We start from the raw sequence: 26,815 nt of genomic DNA on the forward strand, positions 1-26,815 counted from the left end.
AGGAAATGGAGAAAATAAAACCTTTGGACAATGCGGGTGGGAGTTTAGAATGGTGCAGGCTCTATGGAAAACAGCATGAAGCCTCCCAGGAAATTCAGAACACAACCGCCACGTGATCCAGCAACGCTACTTCTGGGTAAATATCCAAAGGAAACAATGATCTTGAAGACACGCCTGCACCCTCTCATCACTGCAGCATCACCCCAACAGCCAAGACAGAGAAGCCACCTGAGCGTTCTTGGATGGAGGAGAGGATGAACAAAGTGTCGTGTGTGCATGAGTGAGCACTGGGTGTGCGTACGCACTTGCCTGTGATGGGATATTATCAGTCAGCCTCATAAAAAGAGGAGATCCTGTCACTTACAACAAGGGTGAAACTGGAGAGCAGTTTTTGCTGTGAGCAGAAAAAAGTCAGACAGAGAAAAACGGATTCTGCCTGGTGCCGCGTTGATGTGGGATAAGAAAACAGGCCATTCATGGAGGAGGAAAGTGCTTGCCAAAGGTCGGGGGAAACAGGAAGAGTAAAATTCCCAGTGACAAAATGAATGAGGTCTGAGGATCAAAGTGTAACACAGCAACCACGTTTAATAACTCTGTATACTGTGAAACGAATCTGCTCCAAGAATAGAACTGTACAGCCTCCCCCCGCCCCGCCTCCCCACGCACACAGGCCTACGAGAGCTACGGATGACTGGCTCGATGGGGAGAGTCCTTTCCAAAGTGTGTGTGTTTGTGTGTGTGTGTGGGGATCAAATCACATGGTGTTGTATGCTTTAAGTATGCGACAATTTTATCTTGATTACAGATCACACCTCAGTATGGCTGGACAACATGAAAAGTCATGAATAAACAATCTCCCAAGAGTGAAAAGGCTGTCCTCGTGTAGGAAAGCTTCCTTCCGGTCAGTTAATGTGACTTTGTGCAGAAGAGTGGGAAGGTGTGCGTTTACTTACTCCTTCAAAGTGATATTTTCCTTAAAAGGTCAAGAAGTAATAGGTAGCACTTAAACAAAGTATTTGCTGAAAACTTCCCACATGAAATTCTCTAAGTGAGCAGAATCACTGCATATAAAACAATAGCATCGCCTGGAGCAGACAGAGCAGCGATCAGAGACTGAGCAGTGCCCGACTCCAGACACGCTGCTTCTCTGTTGGGCTCCCGGACCTTCTGTCCGGGTGCACCCCTGCAAAGCTAAGCGCAAGCTTAGTTCAGAACACAACCACCATGTGATCCAGCAACCTTCGGTCAAAATAAGTGAATTACTAGTAAGATAAAAATTGAACTGTCAAAATTGTGGAACTACACTTTTAAGATCCAAGGAAAATATTTCCAATCCAAAGGCTTTAGAATTCTTTTAAGAAATGTGAAATGAGCTAGAGTTCATTCTGTCCTCTTCAAAATATTCATACATTAGATATAAAAATTTGTGATGAAGGATTAGACTATAAACCACAGAAAAGCCAATGGGCAGTTCTTTCTCCTTGTGTTTGTGAAATATGTGTGGCCAAACACCTGAGTAACTCAAATCAAGTAGAAAATGGTGACACCAATAAAAAAGTAATAGCATGGGTGGCTACCCCAAAAACAGTTTAAGGAATTTTTTTTAAAGATCTATTTATTTATGCTTACAAGAACTGGGGTACAAGCCAGAGGTGTGTGGGGAAGAGGATTCACCGGAGACAGAGTGGGGAGCAGAGCAGGCAGAGTGACTGAAACACCCTGTTGAGGGGAGCAGCGGGGAGACGGGAGGGGTCTGCCACGCCATGTGGGTAGCTCCCTGGCTGGGGATTGAACTCGTGCTGCAGAGGCTGCAAATAGCTTCACAGTGTTGTGTCTTAACCCCTGGTGCCACCAGGAGGGCCCAGGAATTATTTTTAATAAGCATTCCACAGTACTCAGAAGCCATTAGAAAAGATGGAAAAATCTGACTAGAATTGTACCAATGTTATTTCTAATTAATATTTTGGGCAAACGTACTGTGGTTATGTAAGTTGTTATTAGGAGAAGCTAGGTGAAGGGGTACCAGAATTATCTGTACCATCTCTGCAGCCTCCTATAAATCAAAATATTCTAAAATGAAAAGTTAAATAAAATCTGCCTACATAAATATAAATTTCTTTAAAAATCTCTAGAAGCCTGGGCCTCCCCGGTGGTGCAGCGGTTGAGCGCTGGGCTGGGAAGCTGCCCGCAGCCTCTGCAGCGCCGGTTTGATCCCTGGCGACCGGCGAGGGTCCCATATGGCGCGCAGACCTCTCCTGCCGCCTGCTACTCCCCTCAGCAGTGTACTTAGGTCCTTCTGCCTGTTCTGTTCCCAGCTCTGGTGGATTCTCTCACCCTCCTGCACTTCTGACTGTACCCAGTGCTTGTATAAATAAATTGATTAATTAAAAAAAAAAACTTGAAAAAATAAAAAAAATCATTAAAAAAATCTCTAGAAGCCAAAACGGAAGTGAGTCTTTAATATACAAAAAGTCATGACAAACCAATAAGAAAAAGATGAAACTATTTAATAGACAAATAAACTTCTCACTAAGAAAACACAAATGACCGATAAACACGGGGCATGTTCAACTTCCCTCAATGAATAATCTAAACAATTAAAATGAGGGCAGTGTGAAAAGATCTACTTCCCAGGGCTTATTCTACACAGACTTCCCCAAGTGCACAAAGATGTATGTATAAAAGATATTCACAATTTACGCAGCACGAGATAGGCCCAAACCAGACCCGAGAGCCCTGAGGAAGACCGTACGTATCTGCAGGGGATGGTTTAGGAGAAACGCTGGCGCCTCATTTTAGCTTCACAAACGTAAAATCCTGGGCCGTCGCTGGACAGAGACAGCGCCCTCAATCACGCCGTGTAAGGACGAGGGGACGCGGGCCATGTCCCCCTGTCATCGTTACCGGGCACGGTGTTTCAGGACGCTCCTCCCAGCAACAGCCTCCTCAGCAGCACGCGTGGCACTGCAGAGGCCGCTTTCCCTCGTCGCGGTCATTTCCACGCCGCGGCCCCGCGTGCTTCACGGTGACACTCACTGTTACTGCCGTGACACAGGAGAAGCGCCGGGCCTGGGAGCGCGAGGCCGGGCCGTGGCGGGCGCCCGAGACGCTCCCTGCGTGGCCGCGGGGGAGAGAGCTGGCGGCCCACAGTGGGGTCTTGTGCAAGCCGCTCACTTCAAGGAAGTTCCTTGAACTCTGTCCACCCTGGAAACAAAAACCCTAACGTGCCCAACGATCTCCACGCTGCGGGGAGTGCTGGACGCGGCTCGTACAACTACAGGACAGGCTCAGCAAAACCGGACTTTCACCTTAGAGACGACGACTCCTGACGCCGCTTGCTCTTAGCCCGCCTCAGCTAAGCCCGCGCCCGGCGCGACGGAGGCCGCATGCACGCCCTGGGGACACCCGCGCGGAGGCCTGGCGGGAGGGGGCGGCAGGCTGGGCAGGTGATGGCCTGGCGGCCCGCCCCGCTCCCGTGCCAGATGCCGCCCGTCGGGCCACCGGGCGTCATCAATTAAAAGGCCCCGAGAATTGTTCAAGGGGACAATCCCTAACGCGGGGGCTCGGTCACACGCGAGGCTCCTGTGCGCGGGGAGGTTAATTTATAATTGCTTCTGATGCGCATGTGCAGAGGGAGATTTCTATCAGCTATTCATAGCTTACTTAGATGATTGATATCAATTCCTCTTCATAATATGACCAGCAAATAAAACACACGGCGGTTCTAATATAAAGAAATAACATGTGACAAGGTCCCCTAAAACATTTCTATTTTGGACCTCACAAGCTAAATTGCTTTTGCTGGCCCCTTCCACCTCTCAGCATGGTTGACAGACAAATTGATCGAAACATTGGAAAATAATATGCTTGCAAAATTTCTCTGGGTGAGTTTTCAGTCTTTTGAATTTTTCATACAAGAACAAAATGAAAGATTGCTTCCTTGATTTTCCCTCCATTATGCGCCCCATCTCATGTAGGTACAGGAACATACAATACTTCAAACAGCGGCCAGACGTTGTAAACAAAATGTGCTACATTTTTCATAAAACACCCGAGCTGTGTGAAGCTAAGAGGCCGGGCAGCCGGCCGCCTGGCCCTCAGATCCCGGGGCTGGGTTATAATGAATTCATACATTTGGAGCTGCCTGCGGGCTCTCATTAGACTTAGGGGCGTTTATTACAGGAAATATCGCCCGCATCATTCGAGAAGTAAGGAGGCTGGTGATTTGATTAGAAATGTTGACAGTTGAGGTGTGTGAAGAATATGTCATTCACAGCATTTCCAACTTCAATATTAGGATCCTTCATTTTTTATGACTTCTTGAAAGCCCTCTTTGAACTGCAGATTCGGGGCGCGGGAGAACTTTCCCGCGTGCCCGGCACACGCTAATGGCCTGACCTGGTTTCCATCTGACGCGCTGCCCGAAGTCTGCAGATACCATTTCTCAGGCAAACAGATCATCACAAAAATGACATTCTAATTACTCTCGGCCACACAGAGCCAGGATGGAGAGGAAGGAAAAGCATTCCTGGATTATATAAACAGGCCCTGTCTCCCCGCCAGCAGTCCCTGCCGCCGCCCCTGCCTGTTCCTCAGACCCCCGGGCCCGCAGGCAGGGTCCTCAGACATTTAAATTTACACCTCATGAAAATTCTTATTAGCTAAATTTTTCCCTCAATACTTGCAGGTCAAGAATCGATGAATAGTCAATTTTTTTCAGTCAAAATTAAGCAAATCATAAAAAATGGCATAATTTTCAGCATTGCAGATTAGATTTAGTGGGTAATATCTGCCAGATATGAAAAACAGAATTCATTATGTCACACTAAAATAATTCTCACCGCAGTATTCTTATCTCACTCCGTCGGCGCCACCCCCGAGCTTCACTTCTGCTCGCAAACACCTTCCTCGCTGCCCACGGGCCTCAGGCCCCACCCGCGCCGGGAGAGGCGCCGCCTCCGGGTGGGGCTGGCTCTGCCTGGGGACCCGCGGCGACCGCGCTGGGGACAGGGACCAGGGACACCCGCGCAGCGTGTGCTGGGCCCTTCATCAGGGCCTCGGCCTCCTCAGCTTGGGTTGAACGACGAGGCCAGACAATCTCCCAGGCCGCGGTACAGCGCGGGGTGCAGGGTGAGGGTGTGGGGTGCTGGGGCGGGCGCCACGGGGCGGGCAGCTTGGCAGCGGAAACCAGGGCCCTCTCAGGGAGACGAGTGGCGCTTCAGTCCCACCGGTGTGTCCACCCCCACCCCCTCGTGCCAGGACAGGCCCTGCAGGCCCCGCACCCCGACACGCCGCCCGCCCGACGCCGGCGCCCGAGGCCACCGCAGAGGGCTGCCGCCCGGCTGTGCACGGACCTCGCCAGCCCCGCCCGAAGGGCTAGTTCTCACGTGGCCGCGCCCACAGAGGACAGGGGACAATGGGGTGGCCACACAGCTACCGTCCAGGTCGGGCTGGTGAAGGGCACAAGAAGGGGAGCCCCGGCGGGGCGCCAGAGCTGGGGTGAAGGGTGGCGCCGCCAGCTAGTTAGCCCGGCGGGATGGCCGATGGCGAGGACTGACCGGGCCGTGCTCCTGAGTGGTCGCCCGACAGCAGAGGACGACCGCAGCCGCGCATCTGGAAGACCAGTCCCCTGCGGGCCCTCCCCGAGCCCCCACCCCGCGGCCCCCCGACCCCGCAGCAGCCCCCAGGCATCAGCCCAGCTCCGTGCACCTGGTCCTGCCTACTAAGCACGACGCACTGGCCAGCCCAGAGCTGACGTCTGAGCCCAGGAGAGGGACAGCCCCAGCCTCCGGGCGGACAGCGTGGCCAGCCCCACCTCTCTCCGTTACGGTGGAAACGCAGGCCTCGGCGACAGCGGCCTGCAGGTCAACGGTGCTGTCAGTGCAGGGAATGGTGGGACACGTGGGGCGGTGACGCCCGCACGGCGGGGGACGAGGGGTGGGGGCCGTGGGCGAGGGTCTCCACGGGAGGCACAGGAAGTGCTCTGTCTGGAGGCGGGAGGGTCTGGGGGGGGCCCGGGAGCCCCTCCCCTGCAGGCCGGGAGGCGGGGCGGGCTGGGGGCTGCTCACGGAACTCCTCCCGGGGTCTCCTGGCCTCTGCGGACATAAAAGAGAAACTCGGCGTTCCTTGCAGGGCTTGGCCATCAGTGACCGGCCTCTCATGTCCCCGGCGCCTTTTTTAACCACCACATAATCAAGTTCTGGACCAAGGTCAATTATTGGTGACCGGGAGGAAGCGCAGGGCAAGTTCTTCGCACCTTCCTTGGAGATGCCGATTCCTGGCTCTCGAGTCCCGGGACACGGATGCCCCCAGGGCTCCCAGCACTGCCCCCGAGAGCAAGGACGCCCAGCGGGGAGCCGGCGCCCAAGAGCCAACGGCCGGGACCTGCGGGTGGGCAGCCTCCGCGCCCGGGGAGTGGCCAGAGCAGGGCCCTTGGAGCACCGGGGCGGGCGGCCCGGGCCTGGGCGCAGCGCGGTGGGGGGGGGCACACGGGGCAGGCGGACGCGGCTGGTGTGCACAGACGCAGGCTCTGTTTTTCTAAATCATTTCTTTTGTTTTAATACGCCTTAAAGTGCAACGCTGCTTAATATCTTAGCACAGCCACAGTGTGGAACAGAAGCAGTCTTAAGTCAGGAGCGACAAACCCGAGAAAACCTCGACAATTTGGCTTCCATATCTCTGAATTGGTATTTCAATGACAGATGTTTGTTGCGGCAAAAACCTCTGTCAGAACAAAATTAGGTGATCTATCATTTTAAGATATGGTCTTCATATACTGTTTACTCGGAGATATCACTTGCCTCAAGCCAATTTTGACCAAGAACATTTTGTGATATGGAAGTGATTTGTATATCATCATTTTTGTGATAAATGTAGCTCTTGAACACAAAATAACCCGCCGTTCCACAGTATTACAGTTAAAACTCCTACCCCAGTAAATCTGCACTAGTGCTTTTATTACTGCTAAGATACTGGGTCTCCACTCCAGCCGCCTTTATTTCCCGGGGATCAGCCTGCCTCTCGCCTGCCTGGACGGGGTGTGGGATTTCTAGTCCACTTTGGGGGCACCCTAGCCCCCACATCTTTCCGCAGCCTCCAGCTCAGGGGCACAGTGCTTCCCCGGGGAGCTCCCAAGAACTGGGGGTGCTTGGTGGCACCTGCCAAGCTGCTGGCAGGCCCGCGTCCCCGCTCAAAGTCACCAGCTGCCAGAGCGCCTCCCTCGGGCTGCGGTGGGGGGTGGGTGCGCTGGGGCCAGTCACTCTCCGGGGCAGGTGGCTACACCCGGCCTTGGAGCGGGTAGGAAGGGCAGAGCTGACGTCTGCCGAGATGGGGTGCACGGGAGGGCGGGCCCGCCGTCAGAGGGTCTGGAGCTCGAGAGAAGTCCTGTTGCCGCACGAGCCGGGGCTGTGACACGCAGAAGCAGGGCACACATCCGTGCCACTCTCAGGCGGCCCTCTGGGCACGGCCCACCACCACTCAGCCTGCCGCTGTCAGCAGCCCCCAAACACAGAGCCTGCCCACACCCACGATTCCGCACTGGGGCCCACAAACGCAGGCACTATTCCTGGGTGACATGTGGGCCCCAGAGCTCTGTGAAGAGCATCAGGTCTCAGGGAGAAAGCACCGGCCCCCACCTCCCAGCAGCCCTTCGGAGGACGCGCCTGACCTCCCTCAGGGACAGGGGAGATGGCCGTGAAGCCACGGGCCACCAGCGGGGGCCTTGCAGGCCCAGGCGCCTCTGAGGAACTGTGAGGGACAAGTGAGCAGAATTAGAGCCGTGCCAGGCCTGGCGCTGCAGCCACGTGTGCTGCCTGCAAGTCCAGCGCCACAACCCGGGACAGGGCACTGGTGAGCGTCCCTCGGGAGGGCACTCAGGCCACCACGACATGCTGGCGGACTGACCGCGTGGGAGGGGCTCCCCTTTGCTGCGCTGTGTGCTTGCCGAGATAAACACGGCTGTGTGCACAGTCTAGCCACGTCCTCGGGTCCTCCTGGGGATTCAGTTAATGCAGGTGTCTTGGGGGTCCCCAGTGCAGAGCTGCAGCACAGGGGGCCCCAGGAGAGGTGGTGACAGGCCGTCCCGCCGAGGGACAGGCACAGGGCAGCGCGGGCTGAGCCCGAGTCCCAGGGGCCCGGCGGCATCTGACCCCAGCCTGGGCACGCACGGTCAGGGATGAGGCCTCACCCGAGATCAGAAACCGCAGCTGGGCACGGCACCAAATGCAACACCTGCCGGTGCTCCGGGCATCTTTCAGCCGCTGGACGTGGGCACTGAGATGTGGGCACAGCTCTCCTGTCTGCAAGGGGTCTCCTGGCCGGTTCCTGTGCCAGGCTGCCCTCTCCTGACACGCCCCACCCAGGTGACCGGTGGTGCTGCGCGGCTGAGGGTCAGCGAGGCAGCAGCCTGTGCTCTCCTGTGCCTGCCTCTGTCTGCCAGGATCTCCCGGCACCCCGGAGTCTCCCCGCCCCACTGATGGAGCCGCGGCGGGGACACCATGTGTGGCTCCAAGGTTGTCACCTCGGTTTTCCGGGATGCGCTTTCCCCCGGAGGGCTGGGCAGCCCTGCCCGAGGAGGCAGCGCAGGAGGACCCTCCACCCCTGTGCTGGAGGAGGGCCCGAGGGCAGAGGCTGCGAGGGCAGGGTGCTGGGGGGCCACCTGAACCCCGTCCTGCTGCTCTGACCACAGGGGACGGAGCAACGCTGGCAGAAGGGTGAGAGCAGGGCGACAGGAAGCGGCTCCCCGAGCAGCGCAGCAGGAGGGGGGCCAAGGCCCTGACCCGCGGCCGGCTGAGGCTGCCCTGCACTTGCCTCCGGCCTTTCTCCAACAGATGGCGACGGGTGCAGCCAGAGCAACCACGGGCGAGGTTCGACCTCCCGCCGGACACGCGCGGCACACAGCAGGGCCCGCCTGGTGACTGGGCACCAGAAGCACAGGAACGTTCATCCCAGCACACACGGATGGCGCATCCTGATGCTGCCTCTGCCAGGCCCGGAGGAGCCAGCAGGGCTGTGGGTCTGCCAGTCACGTCCAGGGCAATTTCAAGGTTCAGTATATTAATTGCAGGGCAGCCCTCCGAGCATCAGCCACCCACGACCCGCAGGATGTCCCTCATCAACCGGCAGGACCAAGGGCGGCCCTCGGGGGGGAAGGAGGGTGGAGAGTAGAGCGGGACGGCGGATGTGCGGTGCCCACTTCTGCCCACCGACAAGGATGCTGCCACCAACCAACATGTGCTAAGCGAGCTTCTGTGACGGACACGCCGCCCGCAGACACGCCGGCCAGGAGCCCCCAGAGTGAGTGGTGCAGGGGACAGGGAGCCCGGGCCACATGCTGATCCGGGGAGTCATGACCTCCAGGGGTGCCACAGACCTGGTCTCCGGATACCCCAGCTCCAGGGACCCCCAGGCACCCCCTCTTCCTGAGCACACAGGGAATGCGGCAGAGAGCACGTCCACACCAAGTGCCTGGCCGCGCACAGGGGACATTGAGGCTGCAGAAGGGTGACTGGGGACCCTACACCCGAGGCTGCAGAGGGATGACTGAGGACCCTACCCCGGAGACAGCCCTCAGAGGCCCTCGTGCCCTTCTCCTCCCCAAGTGCTCAGATGGGCGCCGCCCGCACAGCCCATTCAAGGCGGCCTGGCCTGGGAGCGGGAGTCAGGGCTGGCTGAGCCCGTCTCCGGGAGCCCATCCAGCGTCGCCCCCAAAGCCCCGTCACTCAGGCAGCTCCGGAGCGGCCGAGGGCCCGTGTGGGGAGCTGCCTCCCGTTGGGCGCCGGGACAGTGCCTCTGGGCAGCAACCTCACGTCTGCCCACCTAGTGGCATCTCCCAGCAAGTCCCGTCTTGTGATAAGGGGCCGAGGGCGCCCATCGAATGCCGGGAAAGCAACACCAGAGGGGTAGTGGAGCAGGACGGCGGGCGTGAGCCCAAGCAGGCCTTGGAGGGTCCCTTGGGCCACCTTGAGACGGGGGACACTGCGTCATAAGCTAGGAGGTCAGGGGGCGATGCCGATGCAGCGTGTGCAGGGGCTGGTCGTGACAGGTATACAGTTTTTTACAGCAAGGCTTGCTCCGGCAGCAAAGACTGTGCTCGCCGTGTCCGTGCAGCCCGCAGGCGCCGTGGTGGTGCCAGCGCACCCTCATCTGCACGCTCAGCTGTGCGAGCGCGCCCTCTCGTCGCGGGGTCCCTATGACACAGCTCGTTACGAGGTGCCTGACTCTTAGGCAACTGCTAGCTGACTGCGGAGCCGGCGCCGTGGCTAATGAAGTGTCCAGCCTCAACAAGCCACGCGCGGTCCTGGCGCCACGTTCCTAATGGAGGACGCTTTTAATCATAAGCAAATGTAATCATTTATGTTAAGCAACCCATGGACCTGGGCAATGTAGCACAAACAGCCATTAAGCAAAAATTATGGCAACAGGAGACGACTGAGCGTTGCCGACACCGCACTCTGTGCTGTCAGGAGCCCCGGAGAGCCGCCGCCACAGGGCCCGCCGCCCACCTACAACCCGGGCTTTCCAGGAGGGGGTCCTCGCCGGCCACCCGCCACCGTGAGGGCACAGACAAGGGGCCACCGGCGCCCCCCTAGGACCTGGGGCAGCAGGGAGGGACACCTGGGGACATGCTGACGTCTTTGGAGCCTCCACCCCTGACCTGCAGAAGCAGCGGGACGGCACGGGAGCGGCCCCTCTGTGGAGTCCACGGAGCATAACAGGCCCGTCCCCACCTGCTCACTGCTGTCCCATCCGCTCGCACCGAGGCTGCCAGGGCACCGACGGGCTGGCCCCCAGGCGCCCCACGCTCTACCTCAGGCTCCTGCAGCCACGTGGAAAGGAGGAACTTAGTGAGGGAAGCTGAGGTCCAGCTGCGGGCTGCTGAGAGCCCCTCCTGGGTCTTCAAATCATAAAGGTTGCAGTGGACAGGCGGAAGGACCCCCTCCCTGGCCACCTCCCTCCTGCAGCTGCAGGACAGGGACCAGCCACCTTCGCCCTCCTCGGACACAGTGTGGCTTGTGGGAAAGAGGCTTTCTGTGTCCGTATGAAACCAGTTCCCAGCTGCCCCAAGATATTTGAGAAGAAATACTGAGAACTCCAGGTTAGCGTCTTACTTAGTGACTTTCAAGGAAAATCCCGCGGCAGCAGCAACAAAGGGGCTGCAGGAGCTGCACTGTGGCTCCAACAATATTGGGCTTTAATGGCCGAATGAAAATAATCTGTCAACAGGCCACAATAAAAGATGTTCAGCTGATGAATGCGTCCCCTGTTAACTGCTTAATAATTTATGTATTTGTGTTGAACTTTAACACCAAGTGGGCAGGACACATAAAACACCCGGGGACCTTCGTGCACGACATCTGAGTTCTGCGTACACAGTAGGTGCTTTGTCGCGGCAGGAGCACGGCAGCAGTCAGAAAGCAGGCCGTGGCTTCTGGGTGGGTTTCTGTATTTTATTTAATCAATTGATTTTCTTGCAGAATAGGATCAAAAGGTGTCAACAGAGTCCAAAGAGGCCGAGGGACGCGTCTCTGTGGGGCAGGGTCCTGTCCCAGGCTCCCGGCCACACGGTAACAGGTGCTTTTCCTTTTATGAAACCGTCAAGCACATTTCATAGGGTTTTCTAATTCTCCGCACATCTTCTAATTGCAAGGACACACGTCTTCGGTGACCTCATCGTGGATTCAAACGGCCCATGTTTCCCCGCACAGCCGTGTGCATCAGGGCCTGACACCGGTGCTGCCGGGCTCCCGCGCTGGGCAGGCGCCCGCGCGCCCATCAGGGTGATTAATGAAGGCACCTTTTTCACAGAATGTCAGGCTCTGCCTTTTTAACAACTGACCTTTCATAGAATACTACTGAACTCATAATTCCACTTTTGTTCAGTTTCTTATTAGTGGAGTTAAAATTAATACTTAGGGGAATGATGGCCGAGGTGACGCACAGTAAATCTCGGAGCACATCGGCCGCCGGGAGCCTCGCCCAGGAGCCGCCGCGGCCAGCACGGCCCTGCCCGCGGCCTGCGCCTCGCACGGGACGGATGCAGGGCGGGCTCAGACCTCTTCTGAGCACAAAGATGTGTATTTTGAGAAAGACTTTGAAAGTTTGTAGCGTTTTTAAAGGACCTAATAAAATTGCTAATTTCAATCATAAATTTAACAGAATTTACTCTGACTCAGTTTTCTGACGCATTCTCGACGCCGGAGATGATGAATCGCAGAACACACTCCGCAGCCACATCCATCTCCTGGAAGTGGCAATTTAATAACCCATCAAGGTAACACAATGCGCCAAGCCACCTGCCTTACATGGGGTCACATGAGGAAAAATGAGCTCCCGGTACCCGGGACTCTCCCTCAAAGAGCGGGAGCAGCCCGCGTGGCGGATGGGCCGCTCCTAATTATCACCGGGAGAAGCAAATTACTTAAGGACTCAATTCTTGCACCACGCCAGCCATTCCCATCCTCAGACCTACCTAATTTCTAGAAATCCCTGAGGGGCCCAAACTAGTTTTAGCTTCAAAGAGCTGATGGGATCCCAGAGCTGAGTAAGGAGGCCAGAGTACATTCAATTATTCATTCTTATTAAATATTTGAGAGCGTCGTTCTGAATAAATACCGGCCTGCGGTACACAGGTGAGAGCGTAGCTTAAGTCAACAGGCCGTCCGCTCTGACCGCCTCGTCACCCGCGAAGGCACTCCGGACGGGTCACCGGGTGGGCAGGCCAGGCCCGAGGGTGGCCCCGCTCAGAAGCAGGCACCAGCCCGGCCGCACGAGCTGACTGCGGGCCCCACACTGTGGAGCCGAGGCAAGGCGGCGGCCCCAGCAGAGGGAGGGGACCGGCAGAGCGGCCCAAGGAGCACTTGCCGAAGCCGGGAAGGCAGGTGGGCTCAGGCGCAGGACAGAGGGGGCGCACGCATCCCCAATTAACACGGAATATTTTTAAATACCTACATTAAAATCCACAGGCTTCTGCATAATCTTTATCATTTAAGACACCAATTACCTAATTATTTAGCACTTACTGAACTTGTATGTGGTTCTCAAGGAGACAGGAGAGAGCGGCGTGAGCTGCGACTTATTTGTGCCGTGAAGGAAAGAGCCGGCAGCACAGACACCGGCCGTGTGTCATGGTTAGCATCTGACCACGGGGTCAGCGCTGACCCCAGGCATTGGGCCCGAACAGGTGGGCCCTCGGCACAGACTGGGAGGCCTGCGCAGCTCAGCCAGGAAGCCGGAGGCAAGACGCCGCAGGAGAGGAGTGGACATGGCCGCTGCCGAGTTCTCCAGGGGCCGCTTCCTGGGGCGACGTCCTGGGGGAGGCAGGGACCGCCACTGTCACTGCAAGTGGGCGATGAGGACTCGGGCAGACACGCATGGAAGGCCCCAGGGCAGCAGAGTGTGCACCGCCTCCTCAGGAGTCTCTCCATGTCTGTGGCCCAAGGGCAAGCTGACCGCACGGTGCAAGCTGACCGCACGGTACGGAGGCCCAGGAAGGCTTTGTGAGAGGCGAACACGGCCCGATGGCACAGGCGCTGCTCCCGGCCATGCTGGGTTCGGCTTTGGACGGACGCCTTCCCCCGAGCCAGCACTCCCGCTGCTGTGGACCACGCTCACCGCCACACGTGCCCACAGCACGACACAGCACCGCATGTGGGGTACGTGGGAGCCACTGCCCTGCCTCAGATTTGCTGCTCTACAAGTGGTCGTGAACACTGTTGTTAGGGGCCTTCCACAGCGCATTTCTACTGCGTAAAGCCAGTTTAATTGTCTTCCCACAGCTCGTGCCTGAAGCCCGGTCCTGACCAAGAGAAGCCGGTGGTCAAGATGCTGAGGGACCGGCTGCTCCCCAGGCCTTGCTCTGCGGCCTGCAGGCCCCACCTCAACTCCTGCTCCATGGCCTCACGGCCGGCTGCCCAGGCTCCTGGAACAACGCGTCACATGGCTGCATCCAAAGCAGAGGCGGCTTCCAATACCGCCCCCCCCCCCGCCCCCTCCCCGGAGCCAGCAGGTGGCAGCTCCCCAGGGCCTGGCCTGGGGGCTCAGAGAAGGGGGACACGCAGAGCTGCCGCCCGCCCCAGAGAACTGGCCACCCGCTCCCAGCCCCGCAGCTCCCTGAGGACAGCTCCTGCCACCCCAGGCCCCACACCGACACAGAAAGGGTCAACAGAGCCAGGTCAACGGGTCTCTCCCTTTAATTCACGTCTTTGAATTTATCCGCCGGAAGCGCAGTGTGGCCTGCAGGCTCCTGCCCGCAGCGGCCGGGACACAGTCCTCCGCCGGGGCCGGCGCGGGGCTGCTGGACGTGGCGGGCTCCGGGGGAGGCCGGCCCGGCCCGTCGTCCACTCATCAGGGAGCCGCCTCGCCGCAGCGAGCAAACGCAGCGTGTAAATCTGCCTTTGCGGAAATGACACATTTATCTCAATTCACTTGAACGTGATGCGTTATTACTAATATTAGTAATTTTAGCTCTAGAAATTGTGCCAGCCTCCCAAAGAAAAAGTCCTTGACCCAAAATATCAGAGGATATTAAACTGAGAAATGATCTACTGATGCAAATCATTAAATCTGAGCGCGTCTGCTGGGGAGCCCGCGCCGGAGGAAGGGGCCGGGCCGTCCTGGCGGAGCCGGGCTCCATGTCATTAATTCCCCACTTTCCCTCATTAACAAGTAAAATGTTTTCACTGCTTGAAAAGTTTTAATAAATAGAAAAAAGCGGAGCAGCTGACATAGTTTTTAATGTAATATAGAAGGGCTTTTAATATTTTTACATACATTAACGGAAAGCCAGGACGACGCTCAGAGGTTCCACGTGTGGGACCCGGGGAGCCCTTGGGGGGGCTCGAGCGGCGCCGGCCGGGCCAGGAGCAAGGGCAGGAGCCCAGCACGCCCAGACGGCCGCAGCTGACGGAGCGTGCCCGCGGCCCACAGCACCCTGACCCCGACCAAGGCTCAGAGAAGGCCCTGCCTTGCGCCGTGACCGGGTGCACATGGCCTCGCGCCCCGGAAGGTGGCCGCCTCGGGGCAGCTGTAGCCAGTGGGCAGCAGGCCAGGGGGCCCACCTGGCCGGGCACCCAAGTGGCAGGGGGGCGCTGGGCTCTGGCTCCGGGGTGCGGCCTGCTCGCCGCCCAGAGCCCACGCGTGGTCTGCAGGCCCCATCTCCGGCACTGACGGAGCTTCTGTAGCTGCTTCCCGCTGAGTTTTGGGCGGCGGGCTGGCCCCACCCAGCGTACTGCAATCTAGGGACAGCGGGGTGGGCAGTGAGAGGGAAGATGGCCGCATGGAGGGCTTCCAGACCCGCGACCCCGCTCGATACGGTGCCGGGAAGCTGCTTCTGCCAGCCTGCGAGGGGCGACACCAAGCAAGCCGCAACTGGAGCGCTATTCTAACAAGAGGCGGCCTCCCTTGGGCTTCTGGCTTGAGGGGCACTGGGACTTCCTGGGAAGACATGAAGCCCCTTTACCTGCCTCCTGGGGTCGCAGGCCCCGGACTTCTGGGGGAGCCACAGCCAGGGTGGGGAAGGGGGAGGGGCGGGAAGGCAAGAGCGAGCCCACACGTGGCCTTGCAGGGAGCAGGGTGGGGGCTGTGGGGCGCCTGGCTCAGGCCGGCTACGCCGGGGAAGACGACAGTGCACCCGGAGGGCAGTCAGGGCAGCGGGGCAGGCGCAGGAAGGGGCCCAGGCTCATCAGGAAGGTGCTCTCTTTGCCCCTCTCAGGGCCCCCGAGGCTCGTGCACAGACAGTAGATGGGGAGCCCGTCTGACTTCTGGGCCCCTTCAGGAAAGGAGGCGTCTTCTGCGTTCCCTTCGTGGCCACAGTCACGTGGCCTGGGCGGTTTGGGTCACTGTCTAACCCAGGGGTCGCGCCCTGAGAGCAGTGGGGCCCCACAACCTTGAGCTCAGGGCCGACAGAGACCAGCACCAAGGTGGCTCTGGGCAGCTGCACTGCTCTTCGGGGAGCAGGGGTGGAGTGCCAGGTGCATGCCCAGGCCACCTGTTGCCCTCTGGCCTGATGGTGACCACCAACAGTGCCCGGCCACGTGCCAGCCTGGCCCTGCGCCCGGCTGGGTCCCCAGCCCCACGGGGCCCGCCGGCCACCGGCCCGGCAGGGGCAGCGTCAACTCCCGTCCTGAGCAGAGCCAGCCAGCAACAGAGGGCGGCTCCATCACCCCCAGGGTGCCGCTCCAAACACTATTCTCCCGAGAGCTGTGTCACCTAGAACAGCCCCAGGCACGTCGCAGGGGACCAGGCCCAGTCACACAGTCCCCGCCTCGAGCGGTGGTCCAGGCCACCAGGGCCGTGTCTTTCCCGGCGACCAGAAAGCAGACACCGCTGTTTGGGGGAGACTGGAGTGGCTGCACTTGCAATAATTTAGATGGACAATTCCTTTTCCCCTAGTTGAGACAGGTTCTTGGTGGAAAGAACATTAAGGAGGCAGAACAGAAACGTCTACAACACGCCCGTAACGTATGTGAGTGCCTCGCGCGGCAGCTGCACCCGCAAACCCCACGCATGGGCGTTTCTGAGAAACCAGCAGGCGCGGCGTGCCCCGCAGCCTGGCTTCCCTGCGGCACCAGCTCCGTCCTGACAAGTTTTTCTTCCTCATGCCACCCCCAGCAGTTTGTGTTCCATCCTGAGCTTGCCGGCCCCAGGCCGTGGTGCCAGGCCAGGCGACCCTATGACTGCATGGGGGGGTGGGTGCCCCAAACGCAGCAGCTGCTTCCACTGAGAAGCCATGTGGCCACCCAGCGGGGTACCTGGCCCCTTCCTGCGCCATCGCCCATGTGGGCTCCCCAGGGATACCCCAGAAGGCCCCGCTGTGGGTCTGCAGAGGCGCGGGGACCAGGTCAGGGAACGTGGCTTCCACAGGAACAATCCCAGCCAGACGAGGAGCCCCCGCGCCGTCACCCCACGAAGAGTGCCCGAGTGCGCGGGTGCATCCGGGCAAGCTCCCCCAGGGGCTGGGCATCTGCAGGCGTGGAGTCTGCCCGCGAGGCAGATGGGGCTGGGGTGTCTCACACGTCAGACACGGGTTCTTAGAGAACACGCAGAAACAGAGGCGGCCCAGTCAGAGGGGGTGCACAGCCCCAAGCCTTCCACATGGAGGGTGGACACAGCAGGCTGTGTGGGGGAAGCCTCCTGCCTCCCGCCATGCGGCAGCACCAGCTCGGGCGCCGCCCCAGCACCAGCACAGGGCCCCAGGACGGCCCCAGCCTCCCCGCCTCGTCCTACCGCCACCGAGCGCCATCAGGAGCCGTGGTCCAGCTCCAAGCCTGGCGCCCACGCGCCCTAGAGCCAAGCAGTCGGAACCCCACACCCCAAGCCGGGACGCCGTGGGCAGACCGGAGCAGCTGCCCCCTGCCAGCCCCAGCCCCCGGGCTCGTCCACCAGTCCAGCACTCACGTTCTCCTCAGGCCGTCTCTCCTGGCTCCCCGCGCCCAGCCTGGGCAGGAGCCACCTGCTCGGACCGCTGAGCACGTCAGGCTCACTTTCAGGGTTCCCAGATGCCAAGACCGACAGGTGCTACCCCCAAAGGTGACACCCCAATGCCCCTCCCAGCTGCTAAACAAAAGGGCAAACCCAGACAGGCACATGCAGAGGCCCAAGAGGCCCGCGGTGCGTGGCCCGGCATCCGAGCAGAGCAGCAGGAGGTGAGGGGCGGCGGGAGGGGCCCGGCTGGCTGGGGCACCTTCCCAGGGCCAGGCTGTGAGGGTCACAACGTGATGTTTGCCCCAATTTTTAAAAACTGATGGAGTCTTCACAGACTCATTCTTTCTAACCCAACGTCCCTCCCCAGGTGAGCCAGACATGAAACAGACACCGCCTGTCCCCAGTTCCCTGTGCTCCTCACACCAGAACCCCCAGCTGGGACCAGCAGGGCCCCCGCGGCCTTCCCAGGAGGGTCAGCGACGTGCTGGAGAGGGCCCCGCGCCCCAGGGGCCACTCCCAGGCCAGCCCGGCCCACGCCACCGTGGAGCAGCAGGACACGCTGGCTGCGTCCAAGGCTGGCAGCTGGCGGCCGTCCGCAGCGCAGGCGGAGCCGGGCCGGCTCGGGGCGGGACGGGGCCAAGGCTCCGCCTCACCTTCACAAGGGCCTCGGGCTGCCGTGGGCATTAGCGAGGCATCTCACAGTTGGGGCTTGTTTTTTCAAACTCACTTTCTCTCTTTATTTTATTTATTTGTTTTTTGTGGGACCCTCGCCGGCGGCCGGGGAACGAACCGGTGCTGCAGAGGCTGCGGGCAGCTTCGCAGCCCAGCGCTCAACCGCTGCGCCACCAGGGGAGGCCCTCACTTTCTTTAAACCAAAGAAAATTCAGTGAATAATCTGGTTTACTGTGCAGTGAAACACCCTAGAGACGCGGCACTGTGCCCACAGGGGACTCGGGCGCTCCCAGCAGCCAGTTTGCAGAGGGGCGGATTCGCGCAGTTCAGGGCTTCGCTTATTTTTGGGCCTTAAAAAAAGACCATCGATTGTGACACGCGGCGCTACAGGGAAAATCCCGCGGAGGAAGTGGAAACGGATATTTATTACGGCTCCGGCGCTCATTATGGCCGCCTCTGACAGGGGTCCATTAAAATCAATTTTTATGTTTCTTATGTATTTTCTTTCTCTAATGTCCTTGGCGTGGTGTTTATTAGCCGGTTAAGACAAACACCGAGTGCAGAAGTGGGTGTTTTTTTCTTCTGTCAGAAATAACGAGAACTGCAATCCCGACTCTGCGCGGAAGCGCTCGGGAGCAGACACCCAGGAGGGCTTCCAGCTCGAGCATCCAAATACAGGGGCGTGTGTTCAGAGCTGTGCACCCCCTTAGAAATGGCAGGACCTTGACATCCTGTCAGAAAAGGGGTCCCACCTTCCCTCAGCTGCACACCCAGTCTGACACTTGGGGGGCCCTGATCACTTTACTCCAGAACATTCCCTGGGCCCCACCCCGGTCGAGCACGGACGGCGGGCTGTGCAGGGATCGCCCCTCTGCCTGCGCCCGACTCCAGGCGCGGCCACCCAGGGGCTGGACACAGGCTGGAGCGCCTGCGGGGTCCCCGCCACCACACAGCACTCACCCTGTTCCCGGGCGCTTCCTGCCGAGCAGCCTGATCCCGTGCAGACCCCGCTCGCACCCCGAGAGCTCCATCTTCCCCAGAGGGCTGTCCACCGTCTTGTAGGTCAGAGCACAGGCCTTGTCCATCTTCCCAAGCACCTAAAAGGAAACCATTTTAAATGCAGGTTAAGGAGGCGCTGGCTCTTGGGACGGCATCTTCCAGCCTCCGCCCCATTTCCAGGATGTGGCGATGCAGCTCCTTTGAAGCCTGGGCTGCCATCACGGGGACGGCGCCCCCCAACTGGGCGCCTGGGGCTGGGGAGAGGCCCTCCAACTGCCGCGCACTCACACCCGCTTCACCAGGGCGACCGCCAGGACGAGAGTGAAGACAGCACTCGGCACCTTGGGAGACGCTCCTGTAAACCCCGACGCCGAGGTGTGTTAGGGGCGTGGAGCAAGAGGAACCTGGGCCGGCGCCAGCGCTGGTGGGTGAAGCCACTGTAGGGGCAAGAATGGGACACTGAGCAGGTTTTCTAGGATCCCATGCAGACGGGTAAAGGAGGAGTCAGAGGCCTCAGTGGCTTTTGCAGGGCTTTTATTGGGATTTACCCGGTACACGGCAGGCAGGGGTGCTGGGGGGCCGGGGGGCTGGCTGTCCTCCCAGCCCCAGCAAATCCTCACTCTCTCTGGGCTCTCCGGCCTTCTCTCTGCTTCTCTGCTCTTCCGTTTGTTCTGCTGCTTCTCAGCTTCTCTTTCAGCTTCTTCTCAGCTTCTGCTGGCGTCCCCGTGACGCCGCCCTTAAAAGCCCAGCCTCAGCCCAGGTGAATCCCATCTACCTAGGCCCACCCCCTACTCCAGGTGCCGCCATCAGGCCTGCATTCAGGACTGCAGGGATCCGTCATCTACCCTGATGGCGGGAGGGCAGAAAAGCCTGACATTTTCTTTACCCTACAGTCCACCCCCTCAGGGTTTTCTGCCATATAGTCTTCATATATACAATTTTCTTAGCAAACATAAACACTGCAGCCATGGCCCACGAAAGCAAATACATCACACTATAACAACAAAATACAACAGAACACAAATAAGTCCAGGCAGGGCCCCAACCTAGTGCAAAAGACAATTATTGGTACCAGCAGATGAGCCACCACATCCGCTGCCGAAGGCACTGCTCACACGAGGGAGGGGAACCACTCACGGCATCCACTGTAACACGCCAGGAGCCGTCAGGCTTCCTGGCCTTCTCTGGCTGTAGTCTCGGCCACAAGCCACACACCGCATCCACCCCCAGGATGCACTCGCTCTGGGATTGGCGATTCTATTCTGTTGGGGGTCATCGCCAACCCTCAGGGTTTCTGTCTGCGTCGCTCCAACACTCGGCCTTCACAGCCACCCACGCGACTCGCAGACCCCTGCACTCAGGCCAGCCCACTGCACAAGCACCTGGGTCGGGGATCAAACTCTACATGTGGCCTCTCTCGGGTCCCGTCTTCGGCTTGGGCTCCACCCCAAGCCACGTTCCCCACCCATCCCCCAAGGACAGGTTCCTCAGCTCCTCACCCTCACTCAAGAATGAGCAGGGCATCGCCCACAGGTGATTTTACGAGACTCACAGGGCTTCAGCATACCCAGGCTGCTTCACAACTTAGCATCAGCACCAGCTTTTGCCTACTTAGTTGGCTTTTCTCCTCCGCCTGGCTGCTGGGCACACACAGGCTGCTTTTGGCCATCAAGGACCACTGGCCACCCCCAGATTGCAAAAAAAAACATAACCTGCCAAGGTCCTCCGCCTTCTGGCGGGATTGTCAGTCCATCAGTCCAAGTCCATTAGGCCTTTCCATCAGCACTGCGAGCTCCGAATCGCGGTCCTCTCTTCCCCGACGATTCGTGCTGCCTTGGGGGTCGTTGGCTGGTCCTCTCGGGTGTCTCCTTCACGCCAGGTCTCGTCCTGTAGCTCCTGGACCTTGTCCCTCTCCTGTGCCGCCATGATGCCTCCAGCGTCGTTACAGGCAAACAGTCTGTTACTCCTTAGTCCCTCCAGGTCTTTGGAGGGCTCCATGCCCGTCTGCGTGGATCATCTTGCCGACTTACCCCAATTGTAAGGGCAGGACTGGACACAGTGCAGGTTTTCTGAACCCATGCAGACGGGTAAAGGAGGAGTCAGTCCTCAGTGGTTTTTGCAGGTTTTTATTGGGATTACCAGGTACACAGCAGGCAGGGGTGCTGGGGGGCTGGGAGGCTGGCAGGCCCCAGCCCCCAGCAAGTCCTCACTCTATCTGGGCTCTCTGGTGATCTCTGCTTCTCGGCTTCTGTTCATTCTCGGCTCCTGCTGGCGTCCCCGTGACGCCGCCCTTAAAAGCCCAGTCTCAGCCCAGGTGAATCCCATCTACCTAGGCCCACGCCCCACTCCAGGTGCCGCCATCAGGCATGCGTTCAGGACCGCAGGGATCCGTCATCCATCCTGATGGCGGGAGGGCAGAAAAGCCTGACATTTTTCCTTACCTACAGCCATGCTCGGCCGAGCCCCGGCCGCACTGAGGCCTGCGCAGGAGCTGACCCCGTCCCGCCACGCTGCCACGTCCACGGTGGCTGTCGACACCGCAAGGGCTTCAAGGAGAGGAAAGAGGAGCAAAGCACAGAGCAGAGCCAGTAAGAGGATTTGGGGAAACTGTCACAAAGACTGTCCGACTTGGGGGGCGGCTCCTGCCTGCAGTCCCTCCTCGCCTGCTGCAGACACCACGGGACGCCGGCTCCCGGACTGGCCCCTTGCACCTGCAGCCTTCCCAGAGCGCCCCGCGCCGCCGGAGTGGAGACAGCTGGGGGCCAGCGGCGTCCACGCCCGACCCCCCACAAGGCTGCAGCCCACCCCCAGACCCTGCTTCTTGTCCCAGAGGCACCTCACGTGTCCAAACCACATCCCTGCAGGAGCCCGCCGACGCCAAGGCGGCACTCAGGCTAGGGGCGCCCCCGCCCAGCCCTGGCCCCAGAGAAGCCAGGCCTTCCCCAACTGCTCGGCCTCCAACCCCCAACCCCACACCTGCGGGCCGGCAGCGCTGACCTCGGATGTGCCAGCAGGCACAGACGGGCGCGGGGGTCCTGAGCCTTCAGTGGCTTTTAGGCATGTGATGTTCTCTCTACGCCATTCCTGGCGGGCCAGGCGCGGGCAGGCTCCCGGGCCCCGCGAGTCTTCACTCTCTCCAGGCTCTCGGCGTCTCGCGAGGCCTCCCCTGCCCTCTGCTGCCCGTATCTGCCCCGCCTCCGGCTCAGGCGCCGCCCACGCAGGCCCGCACCGCGTCCAGGTGCCCCGCCAGGGTGCGTGGGCCCGCAGGTGCCCGTGGTTGATGCTGACTGCGGGTGGGCGGGGGGCCTGGAAACTTGTGTTCACCTTACGTCTTGTGTTCCCTCCCCCCAGCCGTGGCCTGGGCCGCGCTCAGCACCCGGGAAGCCGGCTCACCCCGTGCCCCTGCACCCAGAGGACGGGGCTCACCCCGCACCCTGGGGCAGCCACACTCCTCCTTGTGCTGGCGGCGGAAGCTCCCGTGGGCCCAGCCCTCCCCCCACCCATGGGACCCGCAGACCTACAGCCCCTGGTGAGGACTGGCCTGTGAGGGGGCTAGGGGCTGAGGTGAGGCCCATCCCGGCACCCCAGAAGGGAGCTGCAGTCACGGGGTGGCACAGGCCCACTGGAGGGCTGGCCAGGCTGCCGCATCTCTCTCATGAGGCTCCAACCACGGGCGACTGGACTTGGGGCATCCCCGGCCCGGATGCAGCAGTGAAGGGCAGCGGCCTGAACAGGAGGCTGGGCCTGGAAGGCAGTGTCAGAATCCAAGGATGCCAGCAGGCCGCTCCCGCCCTTCCGGACTGGCCCCGAAAGGACGTGGAGGCTCAGGCTGCCCAGCCCTCAGCGCCCCACACATCCCACGCACCCCACATGCAGCGGCCATGGTCTGACCTCACTCCCTGTAAGAACCACTCTGCCGAGGCCACCTCGGGGACCCAACGGGCGGCGTCGAGGATGAGGGCTCTGCTGGTGGGCGTCCTGCTGCACACGCACCTGAGGGTGGGTCTTGCCACCTGAGACGGGCAAGTGTCAGAAACCAGCATCACAGGAATAGACAGAATTTAAAAAAAAAACTAAAATAATTCCTCCAGGACTTAAGCAAGTGGGATGAGTTAGCGCACAAGACAGAAAGCTCAGGAACACATAACCTGCCTCTTATGATTAATTAAATAATAACAATTGCTGAGCGCAAAAGAACCAGTGCTGCTGGTCTGCACGGCCGCTGACACCACAGACACCCCAAGTCCCCGGCACACTGAGAACCAGAGACCTGCGTAAGCAGGGGCTCGGGGTCCAGGCTCAGGGGGTCTGGGCTCTGGGGCCGCAATGAGAAGGGGACACCCAGACTGCCGCGTGGGGTCAGCAGAACGAAGATCCAGCCCCACTTCAGCTCCCCCGACCTGAAGATCCCCGGCACCACCACCCCCAGGACCAGAGCCAGGTCCACCCTGGGGCCCACACAGCACAGACAGAAGCCGTCGTGGCCGAGAGAAGCCCGTGGAGCCGAGTTTTCCCGTGCCCCAGATCGGTCCCTTGTGCCCCCAAAACAAGGCCCCCACGCTCCTGAGGACGACCCAACCCCCGGGCCCCAGCGATGAAGACCCTAGGACGGTCACCAGTTGTGCCACGACCCCCACTGGGCCCGAGGGCCCCCAGGCTCTCCCCACCCACGGGGAGAGTGTGCAGCCACGTCCTGGAGAAAGGACCCTGCCCACGCAGAGGCCCACTCAGGTGAGGAGGGGGGTGCAGGGCCTGGCAGGGGCCAGGGGCCTCCTGGCTGGGTGTGCAGAGAGCCTGGCAGCAAAGTCCCAGGCTCCGCTGGGCCAGCTTTGGGGTCTGTCCTTGAGAAGCCCCAGGCTTAGGACAGGGAGGACGGAACAGGCTGGCTCTGGTGTGGGCCCTGGGGCACCCAGCAGCCGGGAAAGAGGTGGGGAGTCGCCCCCAGGGAGGGTGGCACCTCCCGGGAGAGGAAGGACCAGCACTACACGGGACAATAAACAGGGGCAGCCACAGAGCTCAAGAGCAGGGAAGGGCGCGGGTACCAGCCCGGGGCTGAGGAGGTGGTAACTAGAGGGGGGGCAAAGTGACCCACAAAAATCAATGCCGAGCCATTTTTTTGCAGCTTTTCTACAATTCTAAACATTTTACAAATGTTTACTCAAACTAGAAGCACAGACTTCTGCAGTGAACACAAGTGGACAGTTGTGGGGTAAATGAACATTATCAGGCTTTTCTGCCCTCCCGCCATTAGCGTTCATGATGGAGCCCTCCTATGGGAGGAGGAGCAGGAGGAGCAGGAGGAGCGGGAGGAGGAGCAGGAGGAGGAGCAGGAGGAGCAGGAGGAGGAGCGGGAGGAGCAGGAGGAGGAGCAGGAGGAGGAGCAGGAGGAGCGGGAGGAGGAGCGGGAGGAAGAGCGGGAGGAGGAGCGGGAGGAGGAGCGGGAGGAGGAGCAGGAGGAGGAGCGGGAGGAGGAGGAGGAGCGGGAGGAGGAGCGGGAGGAGCAGGAGGAGGAGCAGGAGGAGCAGGAGGAGCGGGAGGAGGAGCGGGAGGAGGAGGAGGAGCAGCAGGAGGAGGAGCAGGAGGAGGAGCGGGAGGAGGAGGAGGAGCAGGAGGAGGAGCAGGAGGAGCAGGAGGAGGAGGAGCAGGAGGAGCAGGAGGAGGAGGAGCAGGAGAAGGAGCAGGAGGAGGAGGAGCAGGAGGAGCAGGAGGAGGAGCAGGAGGAGCAGGAGGAGGAGGAGGAGGAGCAGGAGGAGCAGGAGGAGGAGGAGGAGGAGCAGGAGGAGCAGGAGGAGGAGCAGGAGGAGCAGGAGGAGGAGCAGGAGGAGGAGCAGCAGGAAGAGCGGGACAGGCCTGTGCACGCTGCAGGAAGCCACACCTCATCCCCTCGCCCCGGGCAGCGCCGGCTGGACTCACAGCTGGACGGGCCCCGCCCAGCGGCAGCACGAGCCTGGACGGCGGCCGCAGCTGGCCGCAGGGCCACGGCCACCCGCCGCCGCGCCAGGGCGTCCTCCACAAGCCACGAGTGGCTGATGTTAATTGGTGGCAGAAAAAAATTGATTTTTCATGCCTGTTTGGAAACCTCTGGAAAAATGACGTGAATTTCGTTTCATGTCCCTCTGACATGAACGGCGTTGAAGTAACAATGTTCTGAATTAGGCCCTTGGCGCCAGGGGCTGGATGCCGCCGCACTGAAGCCGGGGGCCGAGACAGACGCCCCGTCTTTCTTCCGCGCTGCGCCGCCCAGAGGCGCCCCTCAGAGCACCCCCACCTGCAACTGCCCGGGGCCACTCCCGGGGCCACATCCTGGGGACAGGCTGGCCCTGGGAGTGGCTGTGCCCACGAGGGGTGCCCACAGGGTGTGCGCGTGCCCATGCGCCCCAGGGTCCTAGGGGACACGGGGCAGACGCTGCAGCCGCAGGGCTGGCACCCCAGGGCTGACCCTGCTTTCTCCCCTCGAACGGGGCGCGGTGAAGGGGGGGCTCAGCAGGAAAACCTGGAAAGGGGAGCAGGTCACGTCTGGCCAGCTCACGACACCCAGAGTTATGGGACGACAGCTGCTGCGGGGTCTTGGTCTGAGGTTTTCTAAGTGTGGGTGAGGATTCTCCCCAGCTCCCCCACTTCCCTTTGGGGTGCCTTGGAGCAGAGGCAGCTGCATGCTCTCCGCCAGGCTGGGGCTCACGGCCAGCCCGGTAGGGGCACGGGTGTTTTAACTGGATCACAGTGCCTGGGGCAGAGAACGGCCTAAGCCCACCCCTGGGCAGGCCGTGGGGAGTGGACGGCAGGACAGCGCCGGCACAGCCTCCCTGCGAGCGGTCGGACAGGGCCTCCCACGGAGTCTTCGCCACTGGCCGTCTCAGGAGCAGCCGGCCAGCCCCGAGGCGTGGAGTCACCCCGGCCTCCCTGGTCCCATCCAGTCAACCACGAAGGACCCTAAAAATCACGTGGGTCCCGGAGACTCCCCTTGTTGGTGACAGCACAGCCTTAGCAAAGCCGCGGCCCCAGTCAGGGCCACCCTGCCCCGCCCGCCGAGACCACGGAGTCCGTCCTCCTGGCCCCCCCGGCCCCGTCACAGGTGTGGGTGGGGAGACCCCTGAGGCCCGCAGTGTGTCTGGCCTGGTGTCCCGGGGGGAGGCCAGCGAGCTGGGTGGCAGGAGCTGGGTGCTGAGGGGTCCCGTGCGCCCAGGCCGGGCAGCCCGGGCAGTGAGCGTGCACCCCACACTTGAATCCTCAGCAATAACTCGGGCCAACTCCGCAGCTGGAGCCAAGATTTCTAGGCCAAAGTGCACTTTCCATTGGATGAAACACTCCAAGTGCAAGAGTGAAATACGAGTCTTGCCTCTTACAGTAAAGTCCTCAGAAGCCGTGTACTCCAGCAAGTCATTTTCTCTCTGGAGAAGGGACAGGCCCGTCCCCTCCAGGACAGCCTGGCCATCTCGAAGCCTTAATTACAGCAGTTACACATAACGCACGGTGTCGGCTTACAGAAAGACGACCTCACAGCGTGCTTCTTGGGTTCTCCCAGCGGGCGAGCAGGGCCCAGGGGCTTGGACCAGCTGTGGGGGGGGTTCTTGGGACAGCAGAGCCAGCAGGATCTGGGGGGGGGGGTGCCCACACACCCAAGCAGCCAGGCTCAGCTTCTTCCATGTGTGAAATATTTTCATATCTATAAATATTCTCACTGATTTCATCACCAAGAAGCCGAGTGATGACGGCAGGAGGGCCG

At 60.3% G+C, this 26,815-nt stretch overlaps 1 protein-coding gene across 1 annotated transcript in view; it reads right to left on the minus strand.

Moving 5' to 3' along the window:
- MGMT (O-6-methylguanine-DNA methyltransferase) overlaps nt 1-26,815 on the minus strand; it is a gene marked incomplete at its 3' end in the record, with an annotated part of 142,320 nt that overhangs the window by 92,870 nt on the left and 22,635 nt on the right. The window contains exon 2 of the mRNA XM_084244524.1: nt 19,054-19,190. Coding sequence (XP_084100650.1) covers nt 19,054-19,178 — 125 coding nt within the window. The 5' untranslated portion in view covers nt 19,179-19,190. The remainder of the gene's footprint in view (nt 1-19,053; nt 19,191-26,815) is intronic.

The sequence above is a fragment of the Talpa europaea genome (genome assembly GCF_964194135.1).
Source record: "Talpa europaea genome assembly, chromosome: 10".
Lineage (NCBI taxonomy): Eukaryota > Metazoa > Chordata > Mammalia > Eulipotyphla > Talpidae > Talpa > Talpa europaea.